This window comes from Oryctolagus cuniculus, chromosome 14 (genome assembly GCF_051225735.1).
Source record: "Oryctolagus cuniculus isolate XC-2025 breed Fujian yellow rabbit chromosome 14, ASM5122573v1, whole genome shotgun sequence".
NCBI lineage: Eukaryota > Metazoa > Chordata > Mammalia > Lagomorpha > Leporidae > Oryctolagus > Oryctolagus cuniculus.
The window spans coordinates 58,535,091-58,553,634 of record NC_142880.1 but is presented as its reverse complement, the minus strand read 5'-3'; the positions used below and the strand labels follow the sequence as shown (position 1 = coordinate 58,553,634).

General features: G+C 43.3%; 1 protein-coding gene across 6 annotated transcripts in view; it reads left to right on the top strand.

Moving 5' to 3' along the window:
* The window catches only part of MTMR12 (myotubularin related protein 12), a 102,597-nt gene that overhangs the window by 60,308 nt on the left and 23,745 nt on the right, over positions 1 to 18,544 (top strand). For 3 of the 6 annotated variants that reach the window (XR_016220120.1, XM_008262096.5, XM_089312681.1), the window contains 2 exons: positions 127 to 256; positions 10,255 to 10,330. Coding sequence is in view for 2 of the 6 variants with exons in the window: in XM_008262096.5 (XP_008260318.1) it covers positions 127 to 256; positions 10,255 to 10,330 (206 nt within the window). In the remaining 4 variants the exon portion in view is untranslated. The remainder of the gene's footprint in view (positions 1 to 126; positions 257 to 10,254; positions 10,331 to 18,544) is intronic. The other 3 variants (XM_089312682.1, XM_089312684.1, XM_089312683.1) reach the window with 2 other exon arrangements.

The following is an 18,544-nucleotide window of genomic DNA, read 5'->3' as shown; positions in this document are numbered from 1 at the left end:
TTCATTCTGTTTGAATCAAAATGGGCTTAGTGGAGGAAGTCAGGGACTGAGGATGCACTTTCCCATAATTAAAATACCAGTGCTTCTTGAAGAGATTTTATTGTCTTTCTAATTTTGTTTTGTTAGCCACCAGTCCCAAGGACCATACAGTAATGTTTGACACACTTAAGGACTGGTGTTGGGAATTGGAGCGGACCAAGGGCAATGTGAAGTATAAAGCAGTGAGTGTCAACGAAGGCTACAGGATCTGTGAGAGGTAAGCTGTGATGCTGGCACATGCCATGTAGTCCACCCAGTTGGAATGTGTAGTGTTTTTAGTATATTCATAGGATTGTCAACACAGTCAACTTTCTAGTGTTTTCATCATCCCCCAGAGAAACTCCACAATGATTAGCAGTCACTTCATGTTTACCCTGTATCCTTCACCCCTCTTCAACCACAGGCAGCCATCAGGCTGCTTTTTATCTCTATTGCTTTGTTGTTCTGGACATGTCATATACATGGAATTATAATATGTGGTCTTTTAGGACTAGCTTCTTTGACTTAGCATAATGTTAGTATTGTCCCATGTGTCTGAATTTCATTCTTTATTAGTTGGCAATAATAGTACAGCTGTATTACATTTATCCATTCACTAGGTCATCGATATTTGGGTTGTTTTCATTTTTTGGTCCTTCTGAATAATAATGTGACTATAAGCATTTGTATATAGGTTATTATGTGCTTATTTGTTTTTATTTCTCTTGAGCATATAACCTCAGAGTGGAGTTGGGAGATCATTTGGTAACTCTGTACTTAACTTTTTTTAAAAAAAGATTTAATATATTTGAAAGAGTTACAGAGAGGCAGAGAGAGAGAGATCTTCCATCCACTGGTTCACTCTCCAGATGACCCCAATAGCCAGAGCTGCTCAGATCCAAAGCCAGGAGCCAGGAGCTTTGCCTGGGTCTCCCACGTGGGTGCAGGGGCCCAACGACTTGGGCCATCTTCCACTTCTTTCCTAGGCCATAGAAGAGAGCTGGATCAGAAGTAGAGCAGCCAGGATTCTAACTGGCGCCCATATGGGATGCTGGCACTGCAGGCGATGGCTCCATCCACCACGCCATGGTGCCAGTCCCTTGTATTTAACTTTTTGAGAAACTGCCATACTGCTTTCCATAGAAACCACACTAGTTCACATTCCCATCAGTAGTACATGAGTTCTGTTCTCCACATCAATACTAGCTTTTTAAAGAAACTCTTAGGGGCCAGCACTGTGGTGCAGCAGGTTAAAACCCTGGCCTGAAGTGCCGGCATCCCATATGGGTGCCGGTTCTAGTCCCGGGTGCTCCTCTTCCAATCCAGCTCTCTGCTATGGCCTGGGAAAGCAGTGGAAGATGGCCTAAGTGCTTGGGCCCCTGCACCCACGTGGGAGACCCGGAGGAAGCTCCTGGTTCCTGGCTTTGGATCGGCACAGCTCCAGCCGTTGTGGCCAATTGGGGAGTGAACCAGTGGAAGGAAGACCTCTCTCTCTCTCTCTCTCTGCCTCTCTCTATAACACTTTCAAAGAAAGAAAGAAACTCTTAAAGTATCTCTTGTGTGAATTCACTTGAATTTATATCTTTTTGTTCTTTCCTTTGCTATATCCAAAATCCAAGTTTAAAACCTGTAGAGGAATTTCTGAATTTCTGTTGTATATTTTCTTTTCTTTTATTGAGTACTTTTTAATGTCATTCAACAAATTGTTTGAGTCCCTTCTGAATGCTCCAGGCAGTGTGCCAGTTACTGGAGATAGAAAGTCAGCAGAGTACCAGAAAACTTCGGTCTCCAGAGCTGTCACTCTGGTGGAAGATGATGAGAGAATAAAGTAAATTACAAGATCAATGTTACAGAGGAAAAGAGATGAGGCAAGGGGCAGGGGAATGTGGAGGTGATGGGTGGCATGGTTGGTAGGAAGGTTTTGAGATAAGTTGTCTTAAGCAAAACCTTGAAGGAAGTGAAGGGATGAGCCTGAGGGTACCTGGGGAGGAGTGTGCCAGGGAGAGGGGACAGTGATGGCAAAGTCCTGTGTGAGGAAGGCCCAGGGACTAGGGAGGAGCAAGCAAGAGAAAGAGTAGCAGTAGCTGAGGTCAGGGAGGAGAGAGTACCGTCAGATGGTGTGGCACAGGAGGCTTTCCAAAGAGTTTATCACCTCTGACTCCAAGTGCAACATGGGGATGTTTGAGCAGAGGCAGGGAGTGATTGGTTGACCTACATTTTTAAAGGATGACTGCATAATCTGTTTTTAGAAACATGAATCTTATCATTTTGGAACATACTCATTGCACCCTGTTAAGCGTTTTGTGAAATACTGTATTTTTATACAGCCTTTTGTATTTGAAAGGCCTCTTCAGATCATCTTTGATTTTGATCAATTTCAAACATTTACAAGGACACCTTCTAATCCATTGCAGCATAATCTGATAACAATTGGGAGGGGTTTGCAGGGCCCAGGTCCCCACCCAGAACTTCCCAGTCTATTCCTCCCTGCTCTTTTCTCTTTTCTCTTTTCCAAGGCTGAAGCTTAAAAGGGGAAAGCTGCTTTTGCTCAGAAAGAAGTGAGAAACCCCTGCTATCAGGGGATAATAGTTCGTACTGTGATGTTCATGCTAATATAAGGCATTTCTATTCCCAGAATTATTTTTAAAAATATTCTGTCAGTATATGTACTAACATTGATATTTGCATAGATGTCAATACATTAAAAATACACCTGGTTGAGAGGTCATGGGGGAAGCCATTAATTAGTGATAAATGGGGAGAATAGAGCTTTAGTAAGACTCTGATCCTTGGAACACTCATTGCAGATACATACTCCTTGGGCAGCCCTTTCTCCTGCCTGCCATCACTTCTTTACTCCATGAAAGTGCTGTAGGAAAAGCTATGCTTTGTTTCTCCCCTGGACTAAACTAACTATCTGTGTGATCGCTGTCATCCACTCTGGTCCCGGTGTCCATTCTCTGCCTAGCAGGCCCAGTGAGCTTTTCCATGTGCATCTGTTCATACTTTATCCCCTACTGCAGAGGCTTCTTGCTGTTCTTGGTATAGTACAATACCCTTACCAAGTACTCCAAGACCCTTCATGATTTGACTCATGCCTCACTCTCCAAACTTGTGCCACACCCTCAGCCATAACTGACCTCCCTGCCACAGGCCATTGGGTCTCCTGTTTGCAAGCATCACTTGTTTCTACCTGTACATAGTTAACTCCACTTCACTGGTCAGATCTCATCTCAGGTACCACTGTTTTAGGGAGGTTTCCCAAGACTAGATTAAGGAATCACTATATGCCTCCTTCATAGCACTCCCTAAAATCACAAGTTTATTTTTCTTTGTGTCATTTGGTTAATGTTTGTTTCTGCAACCTACAGCTCTATGAAACCAAGGACAGTATTTTTGCTCATCATTGTTTCCTCAAGAGCAAGCACAGTGCCTGGCTTCTAAGATAAATAGGAAAAAAGTGAATAAGCTGAAGAAAGTCCTATCAATAGTTACAGGAGAGGACTACAAAGAGTTTAGATAAGAATGAGAAACTGACTGAACATCTTGACCCAAGGTTGGAGTTGGCTGTTTTAGTACATACCACAGGTCTGTTCCTTCTCCTCCTGAAAAACTCTTTTCTCATCCCACCTCCCTGTAAAGATAGAGGAAGGTGTCGCCCTGGGGGCTGTGAACAATACAGAGGGCCCCATGAATTGATGCTGGAACAGAGAGACATTCTTGCTCCAGGGTTCCTTCACCCTAAGGTTGTGCCTAAGTGGACCACATAGATTTCCATGACTCAAGTTATCCAGTATTGGAAGTGGCTGTCTGTTTCGTGTTCTCAGACATGACTAAAGCAACCACTTTCTAGGGAAGGAGGATTAATTCCTTGGGAGGCTCACAACAGAGACCCATGGGACTCTGGCTGAGTTCTTGGCCCGGGAAAGGACAATGTGCACAGTCCTCACTGGATGTGGTGCTCTTCGTCTCTGTTCAGCCTCCTCTGCTGGCAGACAGAGGGCACATTTGCGATACACTGGGCTCTGACTTTTTTTTTTTTTATGAAAGTCCATTTATTTATAAGAGAAAATGAACTAGTGAACTAACATTATAAAATATTCAACCTTGCTAGTTTAGGGAGACATGCAATTTTTTTTAAGATTGATTTTTTTTAAAAGGTTTATTTATTTATTTGAAAGGCAGAGAGGCAGAGGCAGAGAGAGAGGTCTTCCATCCACTGGTTCATTCCCCAAATGGCCGCAATGGCGAGAGCTGGACCAATCTGAAGCCAGGAGCTTCTTCCAGGTCCCCTATGTGGGTACAGGGACCCAAGGACATGGGCCATCCTCCTCTGCTTTCCCAGGCCATAACAGAGAGCTGGATCAGAAGTGGAGCAGCCAGGACTCTAACCGGCACCCATATGGGATGCCAGCACTGCAGACGGCAGATTTACCTGCTGCACCATAGTGCTGGCCCCTTAAGATTGATTGATTGATTTGAAAGACAGTTACAAAGAGAACCAGGAGTCAGGATCTTCCTCCAGATCTCCCACGTGGCTGCTGCTGTCCCACGCACATCAGTAGGGAGCTAGATAGGAAGCAGAGCAGCTGGATCTCCAACAGGCACTCATGTTGGATGCTGGCATTGCAGGTGGTGACTTTACCCACCACACCACAACATGCAAATTTTTAAAAAACAACTAGGCCCACCAGTGTTGGGGCATAGCAGGTAAAGCTGCCATCTTTGACACAGATAGCCCATATGGGTGCCAGTTCAAGACCTGGCTGCTCCACTGCCGATCCAGCTCCCTGCTGATGCACCTGGGAGAGCAGCAGAAGATGACGCAAATGCTTGGGCCCCTGTACCCACGTGGGATATCTAGAGCTCCTGGCTTTGGCCTGACCTAGCCCCAGCTGTTGTGTCCATGTGGGGCATGAACCAGCAGATGGAAGATCTCTCTCCCTCTAACTCTACCTTCCAAACAAATAAAAATCTCTAAAACAAAACAAAACTAGGACCCATTCCAGCTTCTTTTAGTGAAGTTACTAAGGAAGGAGCTGAGAGTGTAGTGTAGTTTAAACAGCCCCAGGGGTCACTGCCTTGTAAAGACCAAGAAACACTGACTTGTATGTCAGTCAGCAGATGGAGGGGCGCTTCTCACAGTTTAATGTGCTGTTAAGTCATCTGGGGATCCTGGTAAAATGCAGGTTCTGGGTCAGGAGGTTGGGTGAGGCCTGGAAATCTGCTTTCATAATAAGCTACAGATGGTGCTGCTGTGTACTTTGTTCTTCTAGAACAATTGCTTTTATCCTTACTGCATTCCTGGAGCTTTTAAGCTTCTGATTGAATAGTTCTGGGGGTGGAGCCTGGACATTGGTAGTTTTTTAATCTTCCTGTGTGGTTTCAGTGGGTAACTTGAATTTGAGAGCTGTTGATGTGTGATGAGGTTTTTACTGGAGTACACCTGAAGACGGACCCCTTATTGCTCACCCATTCAAGCAGATATAAAAATATTTCAAGTGCTTCATAACTCAAAGCCAAATATACTTGACAATTCTAACGATTGTTGAGATGTTTTAGCCTTGACCAGTACTTTCCCAACTTAGATTTACATTAGTTTTATGAGAACTCTTTTGCTTTTTAAATTACCTTTAAGAATTTTTAATTAAAAAATTTCAAACAGTATAAAATGAAGATATCATGAATTTCAATTTATCCATCACCAAGGCTCAACGATTAACTCATAGCTAACTCCATTTTCTCTCTGTCTGCCTACTTCCCCCACCCTTGGGTTAAATCCCAGAGTTCATCACATTTTATTCATAAATATTTCAGCATTTATCTCTAAGAAAGAAGGATTTTTTTTAAAGGAATACACATTTCATAAGTACAACTTTAGGAATATAGTTATTCTTCCTACCATATCAGCCTTCCCACCCACACTCCAACCCCTCCTCCTCCTCCTCCCTCTCCCCTTGCCAGTCCCATTCTCCATTAAGATTCATTTTCAAATAACTTTGTACACAGAAGACCAAACTCTATACTAAGTAAAGATTTCAACATTTTGTGTGGGTGTGTGCGCGCTGGTTTTACAGTTAACTCTCAATACAACTCGTTGAGGACAGGTCCTGCATGGGGAGTTAGTGCACAGTGATTCCTGTTGTTAACTTAACAATTAACACTCTAATGTATGAAGTCAGTGACCACCTGAGGCTCTTGAAATGAGCTGCCTAAGCTATGGAAGTCTTTTCAGTCCACAAACTGCATAAGTATTTGGACAAGGCCATAAGCAAAGTGGAAGTTATCTCTCTTTAGAGAAAAGTTACATCATTCTTTGGCCACTTAAGAAAGGATTTTTTTTTTTTAATTTATTAATCTGAAGGGCAGAGTTAGAGAGAGAGAGAAATCTTCCATCCACTGGTTCATTCCCCAAATGGCTGTAACAACTGGGGTTGGGCCAGACTGAAGCCTGGAGCCAAGAGCTTTTTCCAGTCTTCCACATGGGTGCAGGGACCCAAACGCTTGGGCCATGTGGGGAGCAAACCGGACTAGACTGAGTTACTGGAATTAAGACTTATTCTATGCATCTGCTCTCCCACTGTGGGGAGCAACTCGGACTATATTGTTACTGGAATTAAGACTTATTCTATGCATCTGCTCTCCCACAATATGGCGCTGGGAGAGGAGTAAACAGCTTCCGCACAGCTGCCTCCAGTTCAACCAATTAACTGTAGGACTTGCTCCTGATTGGAGAGCAGCGTACTCGGCGTGTGGGCAGCCGAGTTGGGATTGGCGGAGGAGGACTATAAAGGAGGAGAGAGACGGCATGCACCAGGAACACCTATGGGGAACATCTAAGGGAACCCGTGCAGCCCCCGAGAAAGCCGGCCGGCGGTGTGCCGCTCCCCTGCGGAAGTGGGGAATGTGGCCAGGGGGAACTGCCCTTCCACGGAGGTGGAAGGGATAGTAGCCAACCCGGGAAGAACCAGCAGCAAACCCGGGGAGGGCCGAGCAGATGAAAGAACAGCGCAGGGTCCTGTGTCGTTCCTCCACGAAGACGGGGAGCGACAGGGCCATCTGCCACTGTCTTCCCAGACACACTAGCAGGGAGCTGGATTGGAAGTGGAGCAGCCAGGCCTCAAACCAGCACCCATAATGGGATGCTGACACTGCAGGTAGAGACTTAACCTGCTACGCCACAACACCATCCCCAGAGCAATTCTTTTTTATAAATATAACCCTAAAGCCATCATCACACCTTTATATTTCACATTAATTCCTTAATATCCAGTTAGGAGTCAGATTTTCCCCACTGTCTTAAATTTTTTTTTAATAGTTTAATGTATTTTAATAGCAAACTTACAGGAACAGCACAGAAGACACACAACATTAAAAACATGTACTTGCATATAGGACAACTCAGAAGTATAGTAAATGGATGGAATCTACTGTATGATAAAAATGCTACAAACACCATTTAGTTGTCATCAATAGGAAATTTACTTGTTTTTAAAAAATCCAAATGTTGGCGTTGTCCAGAAAAATTTAGCAAGTTTATTTATAATTGTTATAAAGTTGAACTGCTAAAACTTGTTCACTGAAACATTTTGACTTGCATTAATGCTTTACGTCCCCGCATTTATATTAAAAATCCACACACAAATGAAAATGGAAAAACTGCCAATACCTGATTTCTGTCCCCTGTTTTTCCACTCGCAATCAAATACTTAGGTACATTTTGACCCCGTGGGAAAAAAATAGCTAACGTTCAGAACTACCAATAACAAGAAGAAAAAAAATTTTTTTGAGAATGAAATTTTTCCCATTATAGTGGATTCTTAAGTTCTCCACGTATGCGGCATGCCAGCTGGATGTCTTTTGGCATAATTGTTACATGTTTGGCATGGATAGCACACAGGTTGGTGTTTTCAAAAAGGCCAAGCAGATAGACCTCACTTGCCTTTTGCAAAGCACCAAAAGCTGCGCTCTAGAAGCACAGATCTGTTTTGAAGTCCTGAGCAATTTCTTGCTTTGCTCCAGACACTGGAAGAGGAGTTTGCGAATTAGAAGCTCAGTGGACTTCTGATAACATCTAATTTCACGAAGTACCATAATACCAGCCTGTAACGATAAGATTTCTTTACCCCTCCAGTAGAGGGTGCACTCTACTACAGCGAACGGCTTTTGTAGCCAGTTGCTTCCAGGGTGCTTTACCATCAGTCAGTTTGCAGGCAGTGTGCTTTGTAGGAGCTATGATATAATAGATCTTTATATCCCCCTTCTGCTGCTGCAGCTTGGTGAGTGAGAGGTGGTGCTGTCATTAGGGAGTGATGGTGGCGCGGCAGCGGCTGCGAACACAATTGCTTAAAATTTTTTGAACAATTTCTCTTTCATTTTTTGAATCTAATTATTAATCAAAATTCAATGAGATTGCTATCTTGCAATTGATTAATCAGTTTCTTAAATTGCTTAATCTTCTCATATCATCATATTCTTGAAATTTATTGAAAAAGCTAGGCTTTTTTTCTGATAATTTCCCACATCTCCGTGGTGATGTTTATTTGTTATTCTATCCCATATACATTGATTAGGACTACCAGCTTGATCACATTTGAGTTCCAATCTCTCTCTCTCTCTCTCTTTTTTTTTTTAAGATTTATTTATTTGAAATCAGAGTCACAGGAGAGAGAAGGAGAGGCAGAGAGAGAGGTCTTCCATCTGCTGGTTCACTCCCCAATTGGTCACAATAGCTGGAGCTGTGCTGATCCTTAGCCAGAAGCCAGGAGCTTCTTCTGGGTCTCCCACGTGGGTGCAGGGGCCCAAGGACTTGGGCTGTTTTCCGCTGCTTTCCCAGGCTATAGAAGACAGCTGAATCAGAAGTGGAGCAGTCAATTGAACTGACGCCCATATGGGATGCTGGCACTGCAGGCAGCAGCTTTATCTGCTAAGCCACAGCGCCAGCCCCAAGTTCCAATCTCTTTAATTCTGAAAATCCATCTTTCGCATGACTTGATGCTTAGTTAGAATGACATAAAAATGCAGTATGCATACAAACACCTCTTTATTTTCCATTGTAATTCCATAACTACCTTATTTCAGGCTTGCTTTAGGCTCTTTGAGAAATATTTACAGCCCCATAGTAATAGAACTTAGGTATGTTTCTTATTCATAGAAACCCACGTCTGCTGACTAAAAGATGATACCTTTGATCTCCAAATTCTGAAAACTCAATTTTTCCATGTACTACTTAACAGATTTCTTCTTTTTAGAGACTAAGTTTCCTATTTTTTTTCTTTAAGTTTTTATTTATTTATTTGAAGGGCAGAGTTACAGAGAGACAGAGGCAGAGAGAGAAAGAGGTCTTCCATCTGCTGGTTCACTCCCCAGATGGCCCCAACGGTTGGAGCTGCGCTGATCTGAATCCAGGAGCCAGGAGCTTCCTCCGGGTCTCCCAGGCGGGTGCAGGGTCTCAAGCACTTGAGCCATCTTCTACTGCTTTCCCAGGCCATAGCAGAGAGCTGGATCAGAAGTGGAGCAGCCGGGACTTGAACCAGCACCCATTTGGGATACAGGCATTGCAGGCGGCAGCTTTAACCCACTACACCACAGCACCAGCCCCTGTGTGCTTATTGTGTAACCTGGGAAGGATTAGCAGCATTGGGTCACAGTTTCTTTATCTATATTATGGAGATAATAATAGTGTCCTCGTAGAAATGTTGGGGAGGATCAAGTGAACAATTCCTGTTAAGTAATTAGAACAGTGTTCAAGTTAAGTAATTGGAGCAGTATGTGGCTCATAGCCATTAAATGTTTGTTTCTAGAACACTTAATAAAATATTTAGGCAGCAGTCATCTCATAATTCTTGATTTTAATATTATTTAACTGAAAGTAACATAAAATTGATACTATGAGAAATATCACTTCCAAATTTGGAATTCATGTATTTTTGATATCACATTTTCCAGTCCCCTTATTTTATAGAAGAGGAACTAGACCTAGAGATGTGGAATAACTTACTTAAGGTTGTGCAGGAACAGAGGCAGAGCTAGGATATGAACTCAGATTCCTGACTGATTTGGCCAGAGTACTCTGCACCAAACCGAAAACTGGTCTAGGTTCTTCCTAGCTGGGGAATATGGTCTTCATCATAGTTTAAATGGTTCTGCTTAGCTTCCTCACATTCATTGAAGTGAGCTTGCATATTTTTTGAATTAAATGTAGTACTAAAATTTGATGACATCTCTTTCTTCTAGGTTGCCAGCATACTTTGTTGTCCCCACCCCTCTTCCTGAAGAGGATGTGCGGCGCTTTCAGGGTCATGGCATACCAGTAAGTGCATCTGGAGGCCCAGCCTAGCAAAATGATCCTGCTTAAAGCACTTGGCTTTGTACTAGTGAGTTTGTCTTCTGTCCAAGAGTGATCCAAAAATATCTTAGGGACTCCCTAGAGAAGTCTCTTAAACATGAGGCTCCCTGGGACAGAATTCTAAAATTTTCACACACACACTTGAGTGTTCAGCAGAGGCATTAAAGCAACTTAGAAGAGGATGACAGACATGTCTGGGGTTGAGAGCGAGCTTTGTTTAGCACCTAAATCATATTGAACCTGAGCTGACCACTCTAAGGGTAGTCGGATTTAAGATACTTTTTGGTCCACACTAGAAATCTTTCATGGGTGTGGTGGTTGTATTTTCTCCCAGAGACAACATGGATTACTTATTAGTTTTTACAGAATAGAATGGGATGAGAGCTATGTTGAATGTATCACTGATCAAAGAAAGCAAGACTCCGGCAGTCACTTGAGTTTCTAATTAGTTGTTGAGAATTGCCAAGCCTAGAGGGAATTTAGTAAGAAACAAGAATTGTAAGTAAACGCTGTGCTGTGCACATGGCTGGTTCACCAAAACGTTCATTCTCAGACGGGAGGCAAGTGGTGGAAAAGGTTCTTACATCCAGAAACCATGGAAGCCAGGCAGATAATGAGCGTGGCCCTTGCAGTGAGCCAGGGACTCTCGACCTGCTCCAGGGGAGCAGCTCTTTAGCACCAACTGGTTTGTGCCATGTGAGGTTGAGGGCTGAATGTTGCCAGATGTCTTGATTTTTTAGAAACCAGAGATATTAATTAGTATGTGAATTTTCTTGATCTCTGAAAATATGAAGCTGATGCAAATGTTTAAAAAAAAAAAGTCTTGGGGCCAGAGTTGGCTCATGTCCCACCAGTTTGCATCTTTGATTTAGAGTAGCAGTTCTCAGACTTTCTGGCCTCAAAACTTTATATTCCTAGAAATTTAGTAAGATCTAAGAGGTTTTGTAACTGTTGATGTTTGCCATATTAGAAATTCAAACTGAAATAAATTTAATATTTATTTAACATTATATGTTAGCATAAATAACATATTTCTTTTTAAAAAATTATGTTCTGGGGTCGGCGCTGTGACTCACTTGGTTAATCCTCTGCCTGCGGCACCAGCATCCCATAAGGGCGCCAGGTTCTAGTCCTGGTTGCTCCTCCTCCAGTCCTGCTCTCTGCTGTGGCCCAGGAAGGCAGTAGAGGATGGCCCAAGTGCTTGGGCCCCTGCACCTGTGTGGGAGACCGGGAAGAAGCGCCTAGCTTCGGATCATTACAAATTATATATATGCATTGAAATATCACACTGGGCCATCGATGTGGCACAGCAGGTTAAAGCCCTAGCCTGAAGCACCGGCATCCCATATGGGTGCCGGTTCTAGTCTTGGCTGCTCCACTTCTGGTTCAGCTCTCCGCTATGGCCTGGGAAAGCAGTAGAAGATGGCCCAAGTCCTTGGGCCGCTGCACCCACATGGGAGACCCAGAGGAGGCTCCTGGCTCCTGGCTTCAGATTGGTGCAGCTCCAGCCGTTGCAACCATTTGGGGAGTGAACCATCGGATGGAAGACCTCTCTCTCTGTCTCTACCTCTCTCTGTTACACTGTCTTTCAAATAAATAAAATAAATTTTTAAAAAAGAAAAGAAATATCACACTGTACCCCATACTTATGTACAATTATTATGTGTCAGTTATGAGTAAGCATATATATATTAAGTTTTCTTTAAAAAAAAAAAAAGTAGAACTGAGTGTAGAACCAGTAGCATAACTTAGGCACAAACTGTGAGACAGTGTATTCATTACATCTTAATTATATGTCCTGAAAGTTATTGGTGGAGTTTTCTTGAGTGGACAATATACTAGTGTTATACAAGATGAAATGTACATATCTAGCCAGTGAATTCAGAACTATCAATCAATCAAGATTTCTCTCTTTTAATGTAAGATTTTTATCTGACTAGAACATGAAGATCATAAAAAAATCACCTTAAGCAAGTTAAAAGACTTTTTTATTGGAGGTTGACAGAATTAGGAACCTTAGCCTAGAAAATGCAGTCATTTCAATTTTCTTTAAAATGATCAGTATTGCAGAGTTCTGTTTTTTATTTATTTTTTTTAAAGATTTATTTATTTTACTTGAAAGTCACAGTTACACAGAGAGGAGACGCAGAAAGAGAGAGAGAGAGAGTCCATCCACTGGTTCACTCCCCAGATGGCTGCAACAGTCGGAACTGTGCTGATCCGGAGCCAAGAGCCAGGAACTTCTTCCGGATCTCCCATGCATGTGCAGGGGCCCAAGGCCATCTTCCACTGCTTTCCCAGGCCATAGCAGAGAGCTGGATTGTAAGTGGAGCAGCCAGGTCTCAAACTGGCGCCCATATGGGATGCCGGCACTGAAGGTGGCAGCTTTACCTGCTACGCCACAGCACCGGCCCCTATTTTTTGTTTTTAAGTCCCAGGTTCTTGCCATAGGCACTACAGACATTTCAGGCCAGATAATTCTTTGTTTTCAGGGCTGTCGTTGTAGAATATTTAATACCATTACTGCCAATGACATTTTCTGAGATGCTAGTAATATCCTCTGAACCTATGACAATAAAAGGTAATATTCAGATATTTCCACATGTCGTCTCAGGAGCAAAATACAAGTTGAGAACCCCATCCTTAAGGTGATCTATAAAAAGAAATAAAAAAGTGATCTAGATTAGTGGTTTCTTGTTTAGCATATAACTCATCAGATTCTTAAGCAGACCCTCAGAAAATAAGATAACTAAGTAATGTTAGTGTTCACAAGCCCCTCTCTGGCCGCATCCTTGTCTTTTTTCTTCCTCTGTCATTTTTATTGAACTTACTCATTCTCTGTATGTATTGTTTTTGTTAAGCAGAGAAGGAAATTAAGCTTTGGGGCAGGGATTTTGGCCATGAGGTTAGGCTATTGTTCGCAGTGCCTGCATCCCATTATGGAGTGCCTGAGTGTGAGTCCTGTCTCTGTTCCTAATTCTGGCTTCCTACTAATGTGCACCCTGGGAGGAGCTGACTCCAATACTTGGGTTCCTACCACCCACATAGGAGACCTGGATTGAGTTCCCAACTTGGCCTAGCCCTGGCTGTGGTAGATATTTGGGGAATGAGCCAGTGGAAGGGAGCTCTCTCTTTATCTGTATCTCTTTCTCTTTCTGCCTCTCAAATGAATAGTTTTTTTAAAAAAGGAAAATGAAGGCTTTATTAAACTAGATATTAAAAGGTTTGCAAAATTATAAAACAATGCTATGTTTCTTTTTTTGAAAGATTTATTTATTTATTTGAAAGAGAAAGAGATCTTCCATTTTCTGGTTTACTTCCCAAAATGGCTGCAACAGGCAGGGGTCAGTCTGGTAGAAGCCAGGAGCCAGGAACTTCATCCAGGTCTTCTATGTGGGTGGCAGGGACCCAAGTACTTGGGCCTTTATCCACTACTTCCCAAAGCACACTGATAGGGAACTGGGTCGAAAGTAGAGCAGTTGGGATTCAAAATTAGTGCTCATATGGGATGCCAGGTGGCTTAACCCACTGTGCACAGATGCTGGTCCTACAATGCCACTTTTGTACTAAATTTTTTTTTCTGATAGAAAATGTTAGTTATATTAACATGTAATTGGTTTATTATTGTTTTTAAATATACTGATACTTTTGAAGTTTCTCAGTTTTAATTTCTAATGTGGCAAATATCAATAACTAACACATAAACAGAAGCTCTTTAGGCTATTCTGTAATTTTTAAGAATGTTAAAGGGATCTAAGAACAGAAAGCTTGGGAGTGACTGGTCTGTGAGATGACCTGCATAAAACATTTCCCCTAGGATATGGCATGTGACCACTTGCATCAACAATAGCAGTTAATACGTGGTAGGGACATGGGGAGTGATAGATTGAAGAGATAGTTTGGGGCTAGATTATGAAGGGCTTTCAGCACCATTTATGGAATGTTTTAAAATTGTGGTAAAATGCACATAATGGGCTGGTGCTCTGGGAAAGCAGGTAAAGCCACTGCTTACAATACTGACATTCTATATGGGTGCCAGTTTGAGTCCCAGCTGCTCCGCTTCTTTTTTTTTTTTTTTTTTTAAGATTTATTTATTTGGGGGCCAGCGCTGTGGCACAGCGGGTTAAAGCCTTGGCCTGAAGCACTGGCATCCCATATGGGTGCCAGTTCTAGTCCCAGCTGCTCCTCTTCCGAACTTGCTCTCTGCTATGGCCTGGGAAAGCAGTAGAAGGTGACCCAAGTCCTTGGGCTCCTGCACCCACTTAGGAGACCCAGAGGAGGCTCCTGGCTCCTGGCTTCGAATCGGCGCAGCTCCAGCCATTGCGGCCAATTGGGGAGCGAACCATCGGATGGAAGACCTCTCTTTCTGTCTCTGTGTAACTCTACCTTTCACATAAATAAATAAATCATTTTAAAAAAAGATTTATTTATTTATGTGAAAGGCAGAGTTACAGAGAGGCAGAGACAGAGAGAGAAGTCTTCCATTCACTGGTTCACTCCCCAAATGGCCTCAATGGCTGGAGCTGCGCTGATCAGAAGCCAGGAGCTTCTTCCAGGTCTTCCACTCTGGTACAGGGGCCAAAGCACCTGGGCCATCTTCTGCTGCTTCCCCAGGCTATAGCAGAGAGCTGGATAGTAAGTAGAACAGCCAGGACTCTAACTGGCACCCATATGGGATGCCTGCACTGCAGGCGGTGGCTTTACGTGCCACAGCACTGGCTTTTCTTTTCTTTTTTTTTTTTTTTCTTTTTTCTTTTTTTCTTTTTTTGGTGCCACATCTCATTCAGCTCCCTGCTAATGCACCTGGGAAAGCAACAAAAGATATCCCAAGTCCTTGGGCGTATGCAGCCGTGTGAAAGACCTGGAAGAAATTCCTGCCCCCTGGCTTTGGCTTGGCCCAGCTCTGGCCATTGTGGCTATTTAGGGGAGTGAACCAGTGGAAGATCTTTGTGTGTGTGTGTGTGTGTGTCCCCATAACTCTGCCTTTCAAATAAATAAATCTTTAAATAAAAAATCTAATATGCATGTAACATAATTTATCACCAGTGATGTTTAGTATATTCACAGTGTTGTGCAGTCATTACCACAGAGTATTTCTATATCTCTTTGTTTCTTTACAAACCTAATCTTCCCTGCCTTAACTTATTCCTTTTCCATGAAGACCTGCGTGGTTGCTCAGTTCAGTCAGAACTTGGTGCCATTGTAGAGATGTAGGCCTCCTTGATCTGCTCTTCTCCCATTCTTGCATTTTGATCTTTTTTCAAAAAAACTCAAGCTAATGAACATTGCTGTAGGTTTTTCAAACCAAGTAGCAGACTGTGTAACGGGATCTGTGAAAACTGTTTGCTGCCTTGACTCAGCCATGACTCAGCTAGGCTCAACTTCTACTCTTTGTGGTTCTGGTGTCATCCTTCCTGGGAAAACATATTTTCCTTCTCTAAGTTTGTAGAATCATTCTTACCTCTCATACTCTCACTGATGACCTGTCCCCTACGTCAGTGAGATCCAGGACAGTGATAAGAACTTCCTCAGCTTCCTTCTTCTTGACCTCCTGCTGTTTCTCTGTGCTTCTGTTTCCTTCAATCCAAATCTGAACCTCTGCCTAGTTCGGGATGGCTCTGTCTGGAGCCAGCGCTGTGTGCTTGTTCTCTTCCCTCAGCTTGCCTCCTAACCGTTGTTATCTTTCTAAAGCACAGTCTGTTCTTCCTGTAGACATCCTCAAGCCTCACCTAAGCTGAGGAAGCTTTTCTTTAACAGGCTGCTATCTGGTTCCCCTTCCCTATACTGGGAGACATATTCAAAGAGCCCATCATTCACTCATTTCTTGCAACATGACTTGTACTCCCCCACTCTGCTAGCATTACCCTCCCAGAAGTCATTGAGCCTCACATGGCCCCACTTCGTTACATTGCTGCAGTTTTTGACACTGATTACATCCTCCCGTTTTTTTCTTCTAAGTCCCTGTCCTCGCCTTGAACATACTGTCCTGTCTTGGTCCTCTTACCTCCCTAGTGCTCCTTGCACTCCTTTCTCATGTTTGATTGTAAATATTCTCCTTAGCTTTGTCTTTGACTCTGCTAAGAGAGACACTTGAAAATGTACCAAAAAATGAATAAGCTCCCCTTTTCAAAAAGAATAAATGGGATTAGCACTCTGACTCTTGCCTATTGTTAATAATTCCTACTAAGAACTCTGGTTCTTTCCCAGAGAGAAATTTTATGTATTGCCATAAGGGATGACTTTTTTTTTTTTTTTTTTCTAAATTCCCTGGGAGAAGTCTTGCTCTGACCAGGAATTTTGCTTGTTTCTATTTACTGTTTCAAATGAAGGATAACAAGAGAGTTAATTATCCCTCCATGCTTCAGATGAAATGAAACTATTGTTTTTTAAACATATATTTAATTTATTGAAAAGGCAGAGAAAGAGATCAGTCTCCTGTCTGCTGGCTCACTCCCCAAATGCCTGCAACAGCCATGGCTGAGCCTGACCAGAGCCAGGAGCAAGGACCTCATTCTGGTTCTCCCAAATTAGGTGGAAGGAACTAGGTACTTGAGTTATCACCTGCTTCCTCCCAGGGTGTAAATTAGAGGAAAGCTGGAATTGAGAATGGAGCTGGAACTTGAACCTGGGCACTCTGATATATATAACCAACATGTTCACAGCTGCAACAGCTGCCCACCCTGAAATGAAACAATTGATTGGAGGTTATCATTATACTTGTCCCCAGTGAAAAGTGAGTTATGGCTGAATATCACCAATGGTCTGTGGTTTTGTTTTTGTTTTGTTTTGTTTGTCCAGGTGAAGAGATAGAAAAGCTTAAGAGCACTTAATTTCTGTCACCCAATTATGGCTAAGTGTACCCCACCTCTTTATTCTAGTGAACTGCATCAGCTAGGGGCCGGTGCTGTGGCTCCATGGGTTAGGGCTCCAACCTGCAGTGGTGGCATCCCATATGGTGCCAGTTCGAGTCCCTGCTGCTCCACTTCCAGTCTCACTCCCTGCTAATGTGCCTGGGAGAGCAGCAAAGGGTGGCCCAGGCCTTTGTGTCCCTGCACCCAGGTGGAGGCCTGGAGGAAGTTTATTTATTTATTTATTTATTTATTTATTTATTTATTTATTTATTTTGACAGGCAGAGTGGACAGTGAGAGAGACAGAGAGAAAGGTCTTCCTTTGCCGTTGGTTCACTCTCCAATGGCCACCGCAGCCAGCGTGCTGCGGCCAGCGCACCGCGCTGATCCGATGGCAGGAGCCAGGTGCTTCTCCTGGTCTCCCATGGGGTGCAGGGCCCAAGGACTTGGGGCATCCTCCACTGCACTCCCTGGCCACAGCAGAGAGCTGGCCTGGAAGAGGGGCAACCGGGACAGAATCCGGCGCCCCGACCGGGACTAGAACCTGGTGTGCCGGCGCCACAGGGCGGAGGATTAGCCTGTTGAGCCACGGCGCCAGCCTGGAGGAAGTTTCTGGCTTCTGGCTTCGGATTGGCTCAGCTCTGGCTGTTGCAGCCATTTGGGCAGTAAACCAGCAGATAGAAAACCTCTCTCTCTCTGTCTTTGCTTCTCCCAGTAACACTGTCTTTCAAATAAATAAAGCTTTAAAAAAAAATGCACCTTTGGCAGAGGGCTGAAAGCTGTGGTGCTTTCTGCACATTGCTTAGCACGACATAGGCAAAGGGTAGAAGAGAACTGCAAGGGGCCCTTTGGTTCATCTCAGTATTCTAATACTTCTTCTGCCCATTATGAATCTTAAAGTATGGCCAGGTCTGAAAGGAGTTCTTCCTGACAGTTCCTGAAATAGTTCTGTGACACTCTCCTCACACTGGTCTGTGGGTGGGTTATCATCTCTTTCATTCAGCTGGCCATCACCTTCTTCTCTTTAGATAAGAACTCTCATGTTGGGACCTCCTAAGTGTCTTCATTTGGGTATCCTCTGTTGGTACTAGCCAACATGCCAGTGCTGATTTCAGCATCTTCCCCAGAAAGCCCAACCCGGTTCCTCTTTTTCTTTTTCTGTCTTTATTTATTTATTTTTTTTAAGATTTACTTATTTATTTGAGAGATGGAGTTACAGATAGAGGGAAAGACAAAGAGAAAGGTCTTCCATCTACTGATTCACTCCCCAAATGGCCACAATGGCCAGAGCTGAGCCAATCCAAAGCCAGGAGCCAGGAGCTTCTTCTG